General features: G+C 40.2%; 1 protein-coding gene across 2 annotated transcripts in view; it reads left to right on the forward strand.

Annotated features, from left to right (window-relative positions):
- The first annotated feature begins 1,369 nt into the window (after nt 1-1,369).
- wnt7bb (wingless-type MMTV integration site family, member 7Bb) overlaps nt 1,370-19,544 on the forward strand; it is a 32,485-nt gene continuing 14,310 nt past the window's right edge. The window contains exons 1-2 of one of the 2 annotated variants that reach the window (XM_061035853.1): nt 1,370-1,999; nt 9,973-10,199. In XM_061035853.1, coding sequence (XP_060891836.1) covers nt 1,929-1,999; nt 9,973-10,199 — 298 coding nt within the window. In that variant the 5' untranslated portion in view covers nt 1,370-1,928. Of the gene's footprint in view, nt 2,000-4,014; nt 4,512-9,972; nt 10,200-19,544 lie in introns of those variants that run through there. The other variant, XM_061035852.1, reaches the window with a different exon arrangement.

Consider the following 19,544-nt stretch of genomic DNA (forward strand, 5'->3'; position numbering starts at 1 on the left):
TAACCACTGCGCCACCAGCGCCCCTGGGGAAGCAAGTCTAAAAGCAGTATTGCAAGTAACCAATGATTTCACAACATCAAAGCTACCTGAGGAAGACTCGAGTTGGACTTAATTAATCAAGCTACGAGAATTTTTGAAATAATGTCCATATTGAGAGTATTGATCTAATACAAAATTTGAACAAAATAAAATTCAAACAAATGTCACATGCCTCAGTTAGGATTAGTTTAAAACATATCTAATGGTTCACAAGCAATCAAAACCCCCTATATTGTTTCTTCTCGTCGTAATGAGAAAAGAATGAGCGTTAAGAACCAAGCAGCAGTACTACTCAGTGAATCATTTATGAAAACCTGTGACAAACTGAAATCCATTTCATTCAAGTTTGATTTTAGAAATATAAAAGTAAACCTACAGGTTCCAAAGTGTTGCTGATCATCCAGCTTCTTTGATACACCTGAGACCTTAATCCTGAAACAGTGTAGAAATAAGCATTTCATTTGTCCCATCCATTCCTTTAACAAACCCAGATACTGAAAATATGACTGGACTTGATGAATGTATCGGCTAGATTCTGCGTACTAGTCAAATGCTAGTTTAATTAAATGAAGTTCACCTCACCCCAGTGATTTATTAAACTAAGGTGTACTTCCTGGAAAAGCTTCACAGAAGCCATTGCACAAATCTGCTTTGTGTTACAACATATCAGGTGGTTGGTTTTAATTGATAGTGTCTGGATGAGAAAACTCCCTTAATTCCATTGTGATATCTATTTCTGCAGACCCCTATTAATTTAATATCATAATACCACATATTAATGCATTTTTATCTCTGTTCAGATTAAATCTTAAAGTGTGGTGTTTCACACAGGATTGTGAAAGGTCTGTCATTAAGGGGGGTTGTCTCTGTGTATTGCCACCAGAGGGAGTCTTCTCAGTCAGATAATGGCACCCAAAGGGGTTGACTGTATTCTGAACATCTGCACAAAATTCACATCACTCTGACTCAAGCCCAAGTTATGGGACTATTACTGTTTTGTTTATGTTGTTTTGTTCATGCATTGCTCTGTTAATCAAAGTGACTGACAGAATCCCACTGACAGATATTTATCATGACGCCAGTTCAGTATTATTAGTCATTATTAGTCATGCGATGGTAATTTTTATCCATGCAGCTGGAAAGCCATTCCTCGTCTGTTTGGCTTTATGGGGCTCACTGTTGTGGTAAAGCACATCACTGGTGGGGCAATGCCCAGTGTTGCAAGCGACAGAAACCAGTCTAGTCCGGGCTGCAGGCCTATAAAAGGCCATTTCACTTGGTTCCTTTTAGTTTTCTGCACAACAACTACACATGTTGCGCTCAGAGTTGAAGCCCGACCCATTCCCTGCAGATCAATGCTGCAGGAGGAGGAGGAGGAGGCGTGGAGCCCTTTTGTTACCTGTGTTAGTGTACCTGGCTGTTGTAAGTTAGTAACAAGAACTGAGTTTATGATGCCTTTAGAGAAAAGGAACAGCGTTATGATAAAACTTTAAACGAAACAAGGTTGGCTGGTCACTATACAGTGCAACTGTTTCTACCTGCATGGCGCAGCGAATGGGAATGTTAATTAGGCTCCACCGTGAGCGTAAGGACGAATAGGAGGCACTTCCTCCAAGAACCCATTCACCTTCCAAGTCCGACCCTCTCTCAAGTTTCGTTTTGGACTCCTCAGCCACCTTTCAGCTCGTCCTCATCATCTCACCTGTATACGTAGAGATCATGGATTTCACACGGTCGAAGATTTCAAAGGCGCTCCAGCTTCACGTCACGGAAAAAGGGCGCTATACGTGCATCTGGAAGGGTTAGAAAAGGCTGCCAATGTGAAAGGAAAACGCGTGACCACTACTTCATGTTACAGTGCATGGCCTCCGGACAAAGTGGACACGAACATGCACAAACCCCTCCGAAAGCGGAGTCTCTACGTGTTGCTGTGTTTTGGCATCATATACCTCAGACTTGGGTGAGTTTTTGTTACCTGTGTTTACCTGCCTGTACTGTTTTATTCACATGCGCACACCTGAATATCTAATTTCGACACTATGGTTTTTTTTTTATTGGACTTCAAACTCTTTGTAGAAAATCACTGGCCCTTTGACACCAGCCTATATCACAATGTGAAATTTCGGGTTCAAAAGGTGTAATGAAAACAATACGTTTATTATTACATCCAAACCCCTGTACCTGGGCAACGTGCGGTGCGTAAAAGTGTCAGATCAGGTCTCATGTCAGCAGACACTATAATTGATTCAAGTTCGCTGACAGAGGAGTTTTTTAGTTCACCTCATGAGACTCCTGATCCTCTGTGGCACAAGATAATTTGAGCCGCTGTCTGCGCTGCAGATCCAGCTCAGCCCTGCATACCTTCATTAATAGCGGCAGACTGAGTTGTATTTCCACATTCCATCGCCCCAGACGGAGTTTTTACCTGTTTTGCAATAGCTCACCTTGATGCATACACACACACACACACACACATACACACACACACACACACACAAGGACTTCTCTCCATTATGTACCACAGTGTCTCTCACCTATGATCCCAAGATGTACACAAATAAGAATAACCCTAGTCAGTTTTTTCTTTTTGTATTTTTTCCCCCACACACTCTCCCTTTATTCTCTACAAATGTATAATATGAAATACTCCTTCAGTAAGCCCAAGAGGCCTGCAGGTGGGCATGCAACTATGCAGACCTGCAGAATGAAGATGGAATGATTTTTTCCTTAACAATTAAAATATTAATCATCATCAATGGTAAAATCTATATTTCATGCGAATTACATTTGTGCCACTACATGACCTTTTTGAATAACTGTAGCCAATTACGCACGAAATATTTGAAGATTATTAGTTTAACCTAATTTCCCCCGGGAATAATAAAGTATGTCTGATTCTGATTTTAAAAGCTGCATATCAGACTGCCAGATTATTATTTTTTTTAAAATTGAAACACATCAAACACTTCAATTGAGTTGCTAGTATTTTCGGAGATTTTTGCAAGCCACAAAAAATCAAGAACAAGCGACTTGTGAGCCCTCCCTGCGCGGACCTCATGTGGATTGAAGCGTGGAACTGACAGATGCTCATATCACATGACAGTAGCTCCAGTATGGGGGTGAAAGTCCCCCCCCCCCCCCCCCCCACCTCAGTGTGTTTACTGAGCGCGAGACAGTTTGCTCATTCCTTCCATCCTTTGACTGTGTGCTTCATCTTTCATGGTACCCTCTTCATTTACACAGACTGCAGCCTGCAGGTGTTGAGTGAGAGTCACGATGCTGAGGCGATAAGAGCTCCTCCACTCTCTGAGCTCTGTGACAAAATCTCTCAAAGTATTTGATTCCTCTGTTCACATCACGGGTAACAGGAGAGCGATTCTTTTTTTTCTGCCTTCACCTTTAAAAAAAAATCCCTCTGAGGGGGAATATTGCCCAAAGTAACAACAGGGTCACAAAATGAATATTTGGATATTTCAGGATGATTGCCCTGAGATTTTATCAGAGCGCAGCAGACAGGCAGACTGAGCAGAAACATTATAGACGCCTATAGGAATATTATAGTGCTACCACAGGAAATAATAAGGCCACTGAAACTCATATCTGAATACCACAAACATACTTTATGTCTCATAGGAAATATTATAGGAAACTTGTTTCCAGAGGACATAATATTGTAAAGATCCCAAGAATTTTATAGGATTATCACAGGAGATAATAATAATACATTATGCTCTCTCTCCAGTGCAGAAATATTATTAGAGATTCGTATCCGCCTTAATATGAAGACTTTTGTGCGTAAATTTGACACCAACTTGTTGATCCAGACTGACGCATCCTGCCAGAGAAATGTGCTGATTTTTTGCACATGGATGGAGCTGTGATGATGGTGTGAGGCTCGAGCAGCCAGCGTCTCTGTTTGTTTATTTTTGGCTCGGTGGATGGTGCGGATGGGGTGGTAGTGGTGGAGAGGGGCTGAGTGGGTGATAATGAATGAAAACCTCCCGCACGTCCAACGGGGATCAGATCAGTGTCACCCTATTGTCCCGCTGTGGCAAAGTGGGCGGATAGCAGTGTCTCTCTCTGCCCAATGGCAGGCACGACTCTCATGAGAGTGGAGAGAGGCACTTTTCTGCCATGCGAAATCCCTAAAACCATCATCATTCCGGCTCGGGAGCCCACAGTACTGTGCAACAGCCTCCGCCGCTCAGAGATGTCAGAGCCAATCTCAGCGCACACACGGCCCTGGGAGCTTGGAGCAGCGTAGAGACGAGGAGACTCGCGGCACATCTTTAATGATTTTGTGCGAAAACGGACTTAAAACAAGGAATTAAGGGATTTTTTTTTCATCCTGTCTGCGCCATCGATCGTGGCCATTTGCTCAATGTCATCATGATCATCTTCTCGTCGCGCAGTGTACTGCTGTCAGTCTACTATCCACAGATCTTCCTCATCCTGACAAGTGGCAGCTACCTGTAAGTTTGAGCCAATTAACGGGCTCCTTAATTAACTTCAGCGAGCGCGCGCGCTTATCCTCTACAGCAAATAGACGCACGGGTTTCGGTTTTACTTGCGCGCAGATTTCCTCCGGACAAACGATCTTAATTTCTCCTTTCCTCATCATTGTGAGACAACTTCTTCATTTCTACAGATTGAGGGTGAAAACAAAAGTTCTTATGTTGGCGTATTAAAGAAGGAGCAGGCGCAGCGAAAGTAGGGTACAACTCCCGGAGAACATGTGATTAAAATCTAGGATTCATTTTCAAAAAACTTCTCAATGTAATAAACGCAGAGAAAACTCATCAGCGGACACCACGGCTGGGAATAATCCACACGGGAATATATGAATTAATTAGCTAAAAACCTGAACAGGTTGGCGGGCTAACGGGGATGTCTTGTGAGTAAGCAGTGATGGTTTGTATCGAGCTCCCGTACCGCACATTTCTTGAAGAAAATATTTAGGTATGAGCTACAGAGATTCATTTTGGCCACAGAGTGGCAGAGATGTTCAAGACAATCGGATGCTTAGACTCCTGAGAGGAGAATTTAACACTTCACTGTGGGCACTTTTTTACGCATGTCAGCACCGTTAACCTGTCAGAGCGTGTGAGAGATCATCTCTGCGCATTACCTCATCTCTGGTCCACTCTGAGTATTTCGATGTTATCATTTGAACCCACATCTTTAAATATCTGCCTGCCCTGCAACATGCACGTGATTGACGCTCTAATGCGCTGCGGCTTTGAAATCAAACGAGAATTTCTCTTGCAGGAGAATACTGGCTTTCTGAACGTTTCCAAAATAATTACTCACCCATGCTGCCTCGCTCCTTCCTCTGCTGCCCGGAGACCCCAAACCTGATGCTGAAATAGATGTGGTTTCTGGTTTTCTGTTAAAAGTGGCCTACACTGCTAAGTATAGTGATGGCGTGCAGATTAAAACATACCATTGTTTGTTTGGATTATTTAAGTATGTTTTCTGTTGAGCATTAACCACAAAATACGTTTCATGGAGCACATTTAGATGTGGAAAGGATGCAATAATGCCTAAAAGCTGCAGGACTCGTGTTTGTGATGTTGAACTCTAACATTTGTATAGCTGTGGGTGGCAAATGAGCCGTCAGCAAAGGGATCTGACCATGTAGAGATTTTAAGGCCATTGCACACCTCAAAATTGAGGAATTTTACACTTAATGCTCCAAAGGCAATAACCTCCCCATCCTCCGTCTGTGTTGTTGTTTTCACACAGGTCTGTAGGACTTTGTTGTGAGTCAAATATCTCTAAAGTTCTTGTATTTGTAAATGAGCAACAAAAGAGGAAAAATCATATTCGGCACTTTGATAACTTAATTTTCTGCTCCTGGAAAAACAGGCACATTTACTCACTTGACTAAGTAAAGTTGTGTCTCAGACATTTTTGTGAGTGCATTCCTGGGTAGAGGATGCATGCCTGGGAGCTTAACAGTGTGTCAGTTAGGTTCAAAGTGTTCCATGTGATGGAGTAGGTGGCTGTCAGCGCTCTTCTTCCCTGTATGCCGTAACTGACTATGGTCGCTTAAAGGGCCAAAATACCATGTGATAGAGAATGTTTTCAATTTTATTTATTTTTTGGAACAATGTTTTTTGTCAAAGCAATTACTTTATTGTCATGTTAAACTTGCAGAGTCCTCTGTTACTCACTGACATCTAGTTTTGACGCTGCTGAGATTTGTTTTTCTGTAAGAACAAATAATGGATATATAATGTGACAGCTCATTTTAGAAGTGAAGCTGTAGTTGTCAGAGCAGCGCTCACATGCAAACTGATTTACTAATGTTTGATATATGCAACATCAGACAATTGGTCTCTAAATGTCCGAGGTTTACTTAATCTTGTAGTCTGTGCAAGGCATCTCGGTGGTTCTCATGCCACATGTTGCTTTGTAATTAACAAAGATTCTCCCCTATCTGTCATCACAGCCTCATTTTTTATCATGGACAGAGATCAATTAAACACAGCACATTTTGCGTTTGTGTGAATGAATCGATTACTTTAATATCTGATTCCCAAATCCTACTCGATGTGTTGCATGAACTTATAAAAATTGATAGCGATACTGCACCATCTGCTCAGACGAATCCTGTGACATTTTCAAGTGTTGTTAGAGTTTCTGTGGCGGGTCTATCTGATGGTCTGTCTGTGATGGTGGGTGAGCTGCACACAGACACACAGAGCACATGCTAAGCAAACAGAATCGCATTTGTGCACTTTGATGATTTCAGGGATTTGAAAGCTTAGCTGTGGAATTCTCTGTTTGGTGTTGTCTCAGGTTTTTTTGTTGCACACAGTAGACTGTGTTTCTATTAATAAGCAGGTGAATGACATGAGAAAGTGCCAAGAAAGGAAGTCTTTGTCAGACTTGAAAACAACATTGTGCTGGTGTGTAAGCTTTAAAGCAGTGCATTAAAATATCAGAGATATAAATAACTCCAGTGCATTTTATTGCCTTTGGATTTATACACACAAACCCGTTTTTCTCCCTCTTAGCATTCATTGTGCAAGACTGAATATGTCTCCAGTTGCACATTACTCGTCTTAATGAGCCTGACCTTTTTGTTGGTACAGACTTCATGTCATTGTTGCCATGAACAACCGCATATACAGCAGAGGGTCACAGAGGGTCAGAGGAGTTCAAGCTTGTTTAACAGCAGAGAGAGCAAAGAGGGTTTCAGAGCTGCAACAACAGCAGCAGGCCGAGTGTTTACTGCAGACACTGAATGCACCTGATCGAATTCTGGTTGTCTTTGTTGTTTAAGATTTGGAAGTAAACATATCAGTTATATGCACATATTTTTTAAGAACAAGATGAATTATGTTTTTTTAAATCTCAGTTCATGATTCTCTCGTTTTAGGAATGCAATTGCAGGATCACATTTCTTGCATTTGAAAAACAATCTTCCTTCAACTAGCTCTTGTAGTAATTTCTAGAGCTGGGTTCACAAAACTGGGAACATCAAGAGAATGTGTGCGGTCTTCAGTCTGGAGACAGACACTGGTCTCGCTGACGTTAGGATTTATTTGAACTTGTTTATTTGAAACTAAGGTTTGTTCTTCTGTCTTTGTTGAGAAAGTTAAAAGACTGCCTGAAAATGGAACATGATTCTCTAGCGCTATTTGTAATCAAAGATCACATCTTTGTTCTTTGTTGGGGTCTTATCAAGAACCCTGTGAAATCATTGTTTCAGTGTATCTTCCTCTGTGTCTCTACATCCTCATCAATTTGTCCTTTTTCTCTTTTTTATTGCCATTGCTTTTAAGCTGACACATAACTCCCAGCCGTTAGTTTGCCTCGTTTGCGGTGAAGCCTTTGGAGGTCGACGTCATACTTCAAAGCTGGCGCTCATTTCTGGCTCCCTATCCCTGACATGTTTGAAAAGTATGTATCTACATGGTTTCCAGGCCTATAAACAGAGTCGTGGAGAAACCCAGCGTTTTGTTTAGCCGTAATCTGTTTTGGCTTTCTCAGTGGTTGCAAAGTCATCTTTAACATATGTTTTGATATTATCACATGGAGTGATCAAATATGATCAAGTCTCCATGAAGGGGACGGAGAAAGATATAAGTCACTGACTGTACAGCACATTAATACACTACAAATGAAGGAAGCCAAGATTGGAAAACGTAGATACTTTCCATGCAAACCAATCCTAGGATGTGGTTGAAAAAATGTAGTCCCTCATGAAATTTACAGGCAGCACTTAACACTATGAATTACTATGAACACAGTTACACAAATTATATGAAATAATATTTTGTGTCACACTTGGTTAAAAAGTGAACTCTGCAGCTTAAATCCCAAGAAACCGAAGAAGAGTCTGACAGCTTTTCATGACTCTCACATTAACGGCTTCTAATTAGTCAAACTCCCCATTGTCAGCTGTCAAATTAGCATAATGTTTCTCTCTCTGGGCTGATGTAGCAGGTTTTCCCCGCAATGAAAGTTTATTTAGAAATGTAATAATCAAAGCGATATGAACGTGCGCAATAAACACATTATAATCCAAAACCAGAATGGGTTTTTATTGACAAGTAGGTTTACACATACATGGATTTACTGTTGGTGATTGTGTTGCACAAAGTAAAATTAAAGTTATAATATAAAAAAGTGAAACAAGTACATCCACTGCTTAAAAACTATAGAATAACTATAGTGGGAAAAGAACAGCGCACCACCAATTCATCCATTCAGATAATTGGTGTCAATTTAGTAGAAACGGCAATGTTGTACAGTTTTAAAAATGTCGTGGTGGAATGCCATCGCACACTTTCCGAGTGAAAGAAGTTTACGACGCACAACCAAAGCTCACGAATGATTTGCTCACACCGTACGCTCCAATCTTCAGGCACAACCTGACAGCTCACACTGTACCTGTTGAATCCGGATTGAGCATTTACATTTCATTTGAAAACTCCCACAGACTGAAGTCAAAGTCAGACCTATGTGTATTTCAGTTGTCTCATATGCACAACAAATATAAACATCGTCTCGCCATCTAACATGCATATACACTCAGCATTATCAAAACAAAAAAAAAAACACAACCCAGCAAGCTAAATCATAACAATATCCCCCGTTTCTCGCGTTCATATCTTTCGTGATAATAGGGGAAGGCACATCATCCCTGCTGTTGCCATGGTCCTTTCAGATGCCATCTGCCAATTTTGCGCAGGCACAATCAGGAAAACAAGCCCTGAAGTCGGAGAATGGGTTTGAGTCTCTCCTTTCGCTGTGCAAGAGTATGTAGTGGTATGACCAAAATTTAAAACATGTTAGAAATGTATCCAACCGGCAGCAGATTGGGCTGTGATCTGAACTTACACTGGAAATGGAATTTCAAATGGGAATTTTTTTTTCTTCTGAAAAATCAGTCGTGCAACTCAATAATTGGGTCAGAAACTGCTTGACAATCCCACAGTGAATGGCAGCCTTAGCTAGCATGTTGGCCGGGAAAGGGTTGCAAATGAAATGTACGGTGTATAACAAGCTGAAAAGTAAGAAGACGTCGGAGCTGTAAATAACATGAAATTCTAACTTCAATGTTCATTTACTGCACGTCAAATCATCATCGCAATATTGGACAATTTTATCGAACATATCAGCTTTTCCTCATACGCTTAGCATAAAGTATTGATGTTTTGGATTTACTTCTTACCCATTTTATAGTAAAACTTCAGGGCAGAGCAGCTTTTTCTTCATTACATAATGTGCATCAATCACTGTTGAATGTAATCCAATTCTGGAACGTCTCACACGGTGAGTCAGTCTGACCATGCAGAGGAGGATCTGATCCGAGTCTATGTTTGTGTGTTTGTCAGTGTGTGCAACCATGCATACATGTGTGTTGTGTTGTAAGCATATGTCGATTGATGTTTGCCTGTGTTTGTGTTACCTTGACAGGGCCCTGTCCTCGGTAGTGGCTCTGGGTGCCAACATCATCTGCAACAAGATTCCTGGGCTGGCACCTCGCCAGCGGGCCATCTGCCAGAGCCGCCCGGACGCCATCATTGTAGTAGGTGAAGGCGCTCAGATGGGCATCAATGAGTGTCAATACCAGTTTCGATACGGACGCTGGAACTGTTCGGCGCTGGGAGAGAGGACAGTCTTCGGTCAGGAGCTGCGAGTAGGTCAGTCTGGGTTCTACTAAAAATGGGAAAGACCACAGTATGTGTGGTTTATGTGTGTGTGTTTGGGTATGCACCTGTATGGCTGTGTTTGTAAGAATGTTTTGTTTTGCATCAAAGATATTTGGGGTTTTAACAAAGGAGTGTATGAGGTTTATGTCAGGCAGATTTGGTTGAACACTTTGAGCTAGGGTTACATCCTTGATAAAATATGATAAAATGTTGCTTTTTTTTAGAAAAAGATCTAAATATAATGAAGAACTGGGGAAAAAGGAAAAGGAAAGGATTGCAAAAAAGGACTTGATACAGTTCCAGTATAAACTGATATTTAACTCTGGTGGAGCAAATGTTCAGACTAATTTGCAGTCAACAAAAGCACCAAAGCTCAATGTACATGCAGCAAGTATTATGACCACAAATCTTCCAAGAATCCCCTTAATCTCCTGCTTTTGTGTTCGTTGCTGGAGTTTAAACATTTTAATATTTATTGAAGCTGGACGAACAGTTTGACAAGCATTAAAAAAAACAAACAAGGAATCATATTTGTGTTACTCTGAAGCCAGTAAGGTGATATTTAAGAGGAATGACAAGGTTCTCGAGATCAATAATTGAAAAGTTGGCCTTTAAAGTTTTAATATCATCAGTAATAGATCTGCACTAGCGTGTGTTTTTCTAGTTGATCTTTTAATGCGCAAATGATCCCAGAATATTTGATGGATGCAAAACAGAGGATGTTTCTGATTGTCATTTAGTCTAAAAGGCATAGTTCACAATTTTTATACCAGTGAATTTCCGATTGAAGAGGGAACAGCGGTTACATAAGGAGTGTTTGGAGCCATGCTATTGTCTTAGTTTTAAGTAACAGTGCAATAGAGGATCGAAAATGTGGTACCAGCACCCGGCCCTCTGAGCCCCATGAAATATGGCTCTTTACAAGCCAAACCCGAGCTGCACACATCACACAGTCAAAACTCAAACCAGCAACACAGTCTATTTGACTCTCTATTGTATAATCATTTTTGTTGGCAATGATCGAGAGAACTTTATATACTGATGATTCCAGCCCGTCTTAGTTGTACTCTTTTCAATTGACATGTTGTATGTCTTCAGCTTGCTCTGGTTTGTGTTGATGTATGTTCAGCAGTGACCCTGTTGGTTAGCCTTGTTGGCTAGGCTAAAGTTATGGAAAATCTATGGAAGCCCCAAAGGGAAAGACGTAAGGTTGAAAAATGATATCGCAAATGTGGAGACAACTAGTTATTGTGTTGAACATTGTCGAACACAAAAAAGGGAAACATCTGTTGTTCATCGGGCAAAATTGGTTGTGTCCATGGCTGGCTGTCTCCTAAGAGTGTGCTCATACATGCAAAAACAGCAGACAAACATTTACATTTATGATGCTTTTGTATGAGAGACTTGACATTCCACAAACCTCTTTTGCCTCACTTTAGTTTTACTGGGACTTTTATGTATTTCCTTTCATTAAGAAGATGCTTTGTTGCCATTACTTGCCATTACGTGAATGGGCTGCGCAAATAATCCAGTGGCTCTGTTAACAATCACCCCTCTTAAGGAGTAGCCGAATTAGCTCCAGCTCCCTCTCCATCTCCCTCTTCATGTTCTCTCTTCGTTGTGAATGTGGTGCTTTCTTTTGTAATGGAGCTCATGTTGTTTTCCCCAACACTCAACATGTCCTTTCCCTCTTCGTTTTGGTCAGTTCTTTGAAATTGGGGGTTTGAAATTAGGTTCTTGTTCACAAGAGGTATGTTTGTCTATTTTTGTCGGCCTGATGCTTGTGGTTATATGTATTTCACTGTTTACCCAAAGTAAAATCATAGACTAAAACAAACAAAAAAGAAAATTCAAACACTCATTGTCCTTTAATAGAGGTCTGGAAACTCATCTCTGTCTATTTAATGTACATGCCAAGTGACTGAGGCCATTCAACCCATTGGTGGCGCAAAAACGTTTCTTTAGAAGTCTTCTTCCCATAATGGAGTCATCTAAATTTCACGCTCGCCTTTCATCCTCTTCTTTGGTTTCCATAGTGGATCTGCACAACTAAATGCGTTATGTGCCCACACTGAGTACATGACTGCTGGTGTCCAGTTCTGGTTGGTCAGAGATGGATGACTATATGGGCGGCCTTGATTGTCCAATAATGATGGGACTTGGTGGCCTTCTTCACTAAGTATTCCAATGATGACGTCTCCCTTTAGACCAACTTGGAACTCAATTTTGCTCATTTCCCATGACAAATTTAACAAGACATCATTGATTTGGGTTTTTGATGAACACAGTACATATAACCAGGGGATAAGAAGTATATTAGTTTTGCCCAACATCTTATATTGTCTACATGATCACAACCACAAATTTGCCCCACTTTTACAATATTTAAATCACACAAGAAGGTATAGTTATTAGAAAACTAAATTATTTCAGATTCATGGGAAATCTGTCTATGTTCATTTGATAAATGGCAAGAAAAAATGTGGTAAAGTTTCCCAAATACAGTTTTGGACTACAAATTGTGACAATTGTTAAACCCCTTGACTGTTCCATTGGAAATCTGTAGCTTTTTTTGTGAAGTTTTGTGAAATGTGCAAGAATGGGCAAATTTGTGCTCTAACAGGGGGGTGCTGAAATACCAGTTACTTCCTGCCTCCTTCAATTCAATAGATTTTTTCCTCCATGAGAAAATGTCGCATCATCTGTGACTCTTTGACAGTGTTGGCATATTTTGTGGAACCCCTGGCTGCATACAGCAATTCTTTGTCTGCTTGATTGGTGAACTGTCTAAACAGAAGCTTGTGCATTGGTTTTGTGATTGCAGTGTAGCTTCATGGAAATACCGAAAGGTTAAAGATAGTTTAAAAAAAAATCAAGAAATCTGTTGTGCTTAAAGCATCAATATGCAAAAAGCAACTTGAGTTCAAGTATTCAGATTTTAGCAAGATCTCTATTAATGAATGCACTGGCAAAGGACAGTTTTAAAAAAGAACACACCCATTCAAACACAAGTAATATTGTGATGTAAATGTGTTATTGATAAACTGTGGTTAAAGTCAAGCCAAAAGTTCAAAGATGAACAATAAATTCACTTACTGACTGGAGCACGAGTTGGGCAGATAATAAAGATGTAATGAATTTAATTGATGAACTAAGAAATATTCTCCTCCTCATTCTGGACACTTACTCTAAACTTTCTGCAACATGACTTATCTCTTCTCAACTGCTTTCAGCTCAAATTAATGTCTAATTTGATGATTAATTACGACTTTGGAGGGACAACACACAGAATAAGAAACTTAAAAGTTCTTACAAGCTCTATATTATCACACCTGATACAACTTCAATCATTTTTGTGATTAAACAAAGGTTTTCATTTTCGATGTTTTGGTGATCAGTACGATAGATAACTAGAACTTAAGGGGGGAAAAGGAGTGCAACAAGGCAAATATGATCTATTAATATTAATAAAATATCAGATGAAAGAAAGCTCCTTCGGCTCAACCTCAAAGACTGAGCTTCTTGTCCTTCCAGCCAGTCCCCCTACGCAACCATAGAATATCCAGCTTGGACCAACTGAACTTATTCTCACACAGTCTGCCTGGAACCTGGGTCTTATCTCAATTGCTTGGTTGTGTTGATATAACTTGTACAACATCAGGAAGATCAGACCCTATACCTGTCAGAGCCTCTTGGTACAAGGCTCTTGTTATATCACGCATTGACTACTGCAGCTCATCACTGGCAGGCCCCTCTGCATATTCACTCAAACCTGTGCAGATGATCGCGAGAACAGCTGCCTGAATGGTCATAATCCTACCCAAAACAGCACGTCCATCCACCCAAGCTCTGCCGATGTAAGGCGCCTGGTCCTACCTTTACAATGGGGAACTAAGTCCCTACAGTAGTCCCCTAAGTCCCTAAAGTAGTCTTCTCTGTAGTCACCCAGAGGTGGAATGAACTGGTTCAGATATAACTGATTCTACCCAACCTATGAAAGCATCTGCTTATTTCTAATAAGTTTCACGACCAGAAATGCTTGGAGATGCTTTGGTAAAAAGGAGAGAGGTTAGAGCGCATAAAGGTTTCATGATGTAGAGCTGGCTAAACACTGAAGCTTCTGTGTCTGCTAAATGGCAACCCGCCTGCGCATCGACTCTAGGGAGGAAGGGGGGAGACAGGGCTCAACAATGTTTTGAATTTGAACTGCAGAATAATTTTAAACTCTATGTGTCAGAGTAACATATTGCTCCTCAAATACCTTTTAAAGGTGAAAGCACCTGAAATGTTCTTTACAATCATTGACAATTATCTCTCAAATTGTTTACAAAAACATAGGTAATACAGCAGGACATTTATATTGGATAATGTGGTTATCATTACTGTACTGTGATTTATTCTAAAATAATGGTTAACTTGTTTAATACTAGAGATTGCTTGTGTTTGCCTGGTGATGTGTTCAGGTTTCTCTTCAGGTCTCATTGAGATCTGTCAAGGACTGCTAAACTATGAAGAACAGCCTTGTGTTAGCGGTACACCACCTTTATATTTTTGCCTACCAAAAATAAAATGATTCTCTAAAGTAAATAAAGTTTGTTTGAAAAAGTGCAGAGTATTCCCTATAAACATTCTGCTTATGTGGATAGTGGCTAGAGGACTTAATTTATGTGATAGTTTTACAACCAGGATGTTCAAGGATGCAGTTTTCCTCTTGGAGGACGAATACTGTGTAAATAGAACATTGTTTTTTATAACTCTAGGCCACAATCACAGCTTCCCTGATCTTTCATTATACTTAAACGCTTAAAGGTGAGGGCTTGGTGGGACAGATCGGGTAGGTTGAACTGATGCTTCTGTAGAAACGTGTGTGACCAGCTTTTGCATCTTGAGGCAGTGGGGTCACAATCCTAAACTCTGGTGCTGTTGATTTGGAACTGACATGACTTGTATTTTAAAGCAGTGTCCCACCAGTTACTCATGAGACCACAGACACCACAGCTACTGCAGAACTCCCATGGCAGTTAGAAACTGCGGAAAAATGGGCAATTTATCGTTTTCTCTTAACACCTTATTGTCAGAGTGCCAATACTTCACAGTTGTGATAGTTTTCCAGCGTCTGTTGCTCATGATTGAAGATGTATCCATGTTTTGTTTTCTGACCATGTCTCAGTGTATTATGGAATTCTTTAGAATGGCATATGAAATCATGGAATACACTCCTTCAGCAAAATGTTCCAATCCCTTCTCCCAATCTGCAAATTCCCACATCATCATAATCAAGTAGTGGGGAAAAGCTATTCCCGTTCCGCTCCCATTTAAGTTTTTTATTCAAATCCCCCAAATTATGAACACTAAACCTTTCCCCCCTCGCTCTCTGATCCAGTCTTACTTTTGGACTGGAGGGAGGAGATGTCGGCATTTTTTCAAGAGCTAAAGATCAGCCGACCGCAAGTCTAATGCATTCTCTCTGTGCTGCCTGAGCTTGGAGGCAGTCTTTCTGTTCTGGAGCTGCTCCATGGTATTACATTTGCTTTCCAAGAGAGCACACATTAATAGTTGGGTTATTGAGCATTACCAAGCACGAGATATCTTCATTCAGCAGAGGTTATTCTTTTTCAAAGGCTGGTCATTTGATATTTAATTCAGACTCTTCTGTGAACAGAAAGTGTTTTCAGTTCAGACGATGGCTTCTGCTGGGACTGCCCCCGTTGCCTGAACACAAGACTTGAGGAAAGATGGATTGATGGAAACATTTAAGTATCCCCATTCTTGTTTCAGCTCGATCCCTCAACAGTTTCTCTGTTCTGCTAAGAGTGTTGGCTTCCTTGTTATGCTCTAACTGACAAATTGGAGAACAACTCCATAAACTCGCAGTGAGATTTGAAACTGGTAATTTAAGCACGTCTCTGTTTCCTCTGCAGAAGCAGATTTAGCAGTCCTCCCCCTGTGCCTTGCTCTGGTGTTGGCATGACTTGGTACCTCCAGCCTGTGAAAATGTGGAATGAATTATCCTGTGCTAACAGAAACGGGTGTTAGTGAATGGCTTGTTGCAGTCTATTAAGAAGTAATAATAAAATTAGAGACAGATCCATCAGTGAGGCAGGAGGGAAGGAGGGGTTTGCAGGATGAGAATGGCAAAAGTGGTCAATCCTCCAATCATAATACTTGGCCTGGATTTACAGATGAAACATTCAATTTGACATATTTCTGCTGAGACTGATTCCATGACTGCAAAATTGTTTGTGTATATTCAAGTGTGTTCATCCGTGTGTGAAGTGCATCAAAAGCCCCATGTGGTTTCTATTCCAAATCTCGAATCATAAGATGGTGCATTTTAGCTCAAGCTATTGATCTTTGTCCTATACCTCAACTTTAACAAACATGCACTATTACATGAACACATTTTTTTTCCTGTGGCATATATACTATTAAATCAAATTGGGTTGTCATCACAGACAGTGAACTTGGTTTTATTCATACATTTTAAAACAAATGCATTCAGTTACCACAAAAAATTACATTGTTCACTACTCACATCACTTATGGTGTACCTCAAGGTTCAATCTTAGGTCGACCTGACCAAATTGATTTCTACGCAGATGATGCACAGATATATATCTTAGCAGGGGAGACAGTGGGCTCCATGACACAACATTTTCTTCAACTCAATCAATCTTAATGAGAGCGGCCTAGGTGAGTTGTATGCAAAACATATACTCAATAACCAGAATATTAAGATATTGTTGGTTTGTTTCTTATCTTAGCTTTGAGCACATATAGAAAATGTTGTCTAGTTATCTTTCCACCCAGAGTATGTAACATCTCCAGAGTAAAACCAATACTTTTAGCACTGAAAGTTGTTCTTTCAAAATGATCCCTTGCCTACAGAACTCAGCTTCTAACTTGTTTTTATAGATTACATCAGATAACCCCAATCTTGGCATCTCTACATTGATTTCATGTTAGATAAATTGATTTCAATATATTACTGATGACCTTGAAAGCCTGTACTTAATTCTTACCAACCTGATTTGGCATTTGCAAAGCACTTTATGAACTCTTGTTTTAAAAAGGGCTGTATAAGTTATTAAAGGATATTAGCATTAGTTATCAGACACACTTTTTTTCTTCTTAATGACACATCTTGACTAGAAAAAGATTAGTCTTGTATACTATCTGACATTCCTTTGCTTAACCACCTGCGATAGAGATGCCCTTCTCTTAAAAGACCTGCTCAGGAACACCTTACAGCTCTGATCAGTTTGCAGTGCACTTGATGTTGGCGATTAGAGCTTGAAAATGGACACCTTTCAACAGCTACACTCAGCATCAAAGGCCCAACACTGGCCCCCTTGTCATGAAACAGCCTGCTCTGGTTACTTTCTGTTTGACTTTCCAGCCAGTTTGTCACCGCCCAGATTCATGCTTTCATCTGAAAGAGGTTTCTTGTTGGGCCAGCAGTGAAATATTACAAAAGTTCAATCATGTTGCCTCTGGCTCATTGCACAAGAATAGATGCAGCACTTGAGCAGGTAAGCCTTTTGCTGCAGAAGGAGTACTGTTGTTTATTGTTTTAGGTGTGCCAAAATAAAGGATTTAATATGTCTATGGTTTAAAGGTGACTGGATCGTCATGCTTAGATAGAATTGTACAAAATACATTTTATGATCATGTATGACACAAAAACTCAGAAAAGCGGTAAGAGAAATTCAGTTTTGCTCTGTGACCTACATCATACCTTCTGCTTTCTTTTCAGTTTTCTCTCTCTCTCTCTCGCTCTCTCTCTCTCTCATTTTTACGTCAGACACTGAGTGTTTGCCCCAAGCTGTGTTTTATGACTACAAACAACAAACTTTTAGGATGAGAGCAGGATAACAGGATATGTACAAGGTATAAGAGATGTCTGTCTGAATAGTCAGTCAGTTCTCCCTTCAAAGTCTTCAGAAAGAGCAGCGTTGTCAGGGGCGAGTGATTAGTTACATCATTTACAGTTTGTTAGAGACAAAACATACATAAGTTATTGAACTAGCATACATTTGTTGGAACACAGTTGGTTTGGGCCATGGTCTTTTTTCTTAACCTAACCAGAACTTGATGTTGACTAAAACATTACTAACAGTAGCCATTTTCCAACATGAACCATGTGTTCAAGATTTTTGCCCATTCAGAAGACAGAAGATGTTACATTTGTAGGCAAGGTTTACTTTGGACAATAAGACAATGCTTATAACTGCTAGCTTGACTAATCTTTGAAGGTTTAATCCAGACATTGTATAATTATTATAACTGACTTGAATGTGGAGCCATGCACTAGTCAAACTGACACTAGAGTGGTACCTAGACTCATATTTGGAAGTTTTGGTTCTCAGACAATGCTGCTGCATTTGATGAGGGAGTTAAAAAGTGTTGCAGCAATACATAGACCAAGTAAGAAAAGCATGTTTTGTAATTGTGAAAGCTGGGGGGGAAGGGAGATTGGCAAATAAAGGGAGTGTATTTTCTCATTCCAATTGAAGTATCACATCCCTTCCTCCCTTATTCACCAATCCACCCTAAGAAGCGTAGTGAAGGCATTGGGTGATCCACCTGCCAGGAGAACATGACTGCAGGGGCCAAACTAGAGTCTAGTCAGACAAAGGATGTTAAAATCAGCAGGTTCATTGAGAACCACTAGTGTGGAAAGAACTCCCGGACAGGCAGGCACGTATTTGATAGGGAGCTGGAGATGCTGGAGTCCTTTGAGCAAAGCTCCCTCATGGAGGAGGGGAAAGGTCACAGTGAGAGATAGAGTCAGACATAACTCAGAACTCTTGTATCCACAGGTGAAACATAGTTGGGGGATGAGTTCATAAAGGATTTGGTTCACACAAGTTTTGGGGAGTTGCGGCTTGGGGTTTTATATTCCATACCATTTCTAAACAAGCTGATTTTTTTAAGGAGGGAGGACTTCAGTTTGGATGGAAAGAGTTGCAGAACATATTTACACTAGTTTTGGTCTTAAGCTATTATTACATACTGTTGTACTTACTGTTACAAGTCATATAACAAAATATTCTTAAATGTCCTTGGCTCTTATTTGAAAATAATTTTGGTGTCAGTCAATTTTCTTGAGTAGGTACAAATTAAAGGTCATTATTTTACATTTCAGATCACTTTAGCAGACGACAGTGGCTTTACATTTATTCTCTCGGGCAAACGTTCATGAGTCAATGCAAATTAATACATTATCAGGTGACCAAAAAAAGATTGGCAGCCATAAATTATGATCATGATCCTGACATTGAATTTTATAACTTATGACTTCAATAAGAAATGTATTTGCTTTTCCCCACTTAT

This window comes from Labrus mixtus, chromosome 4 (genome assembly GCF_963584025.1).
Source record: "Labrus mixtus chromosome 4, fLabMix1.1, whole genome shotgun sequence".
Lineage (NCBI taxonomy): Eukaryota > Metazoa > Chordata > Actinopteri > Labriformes > Labridae > Labrus > Labrus mixtus.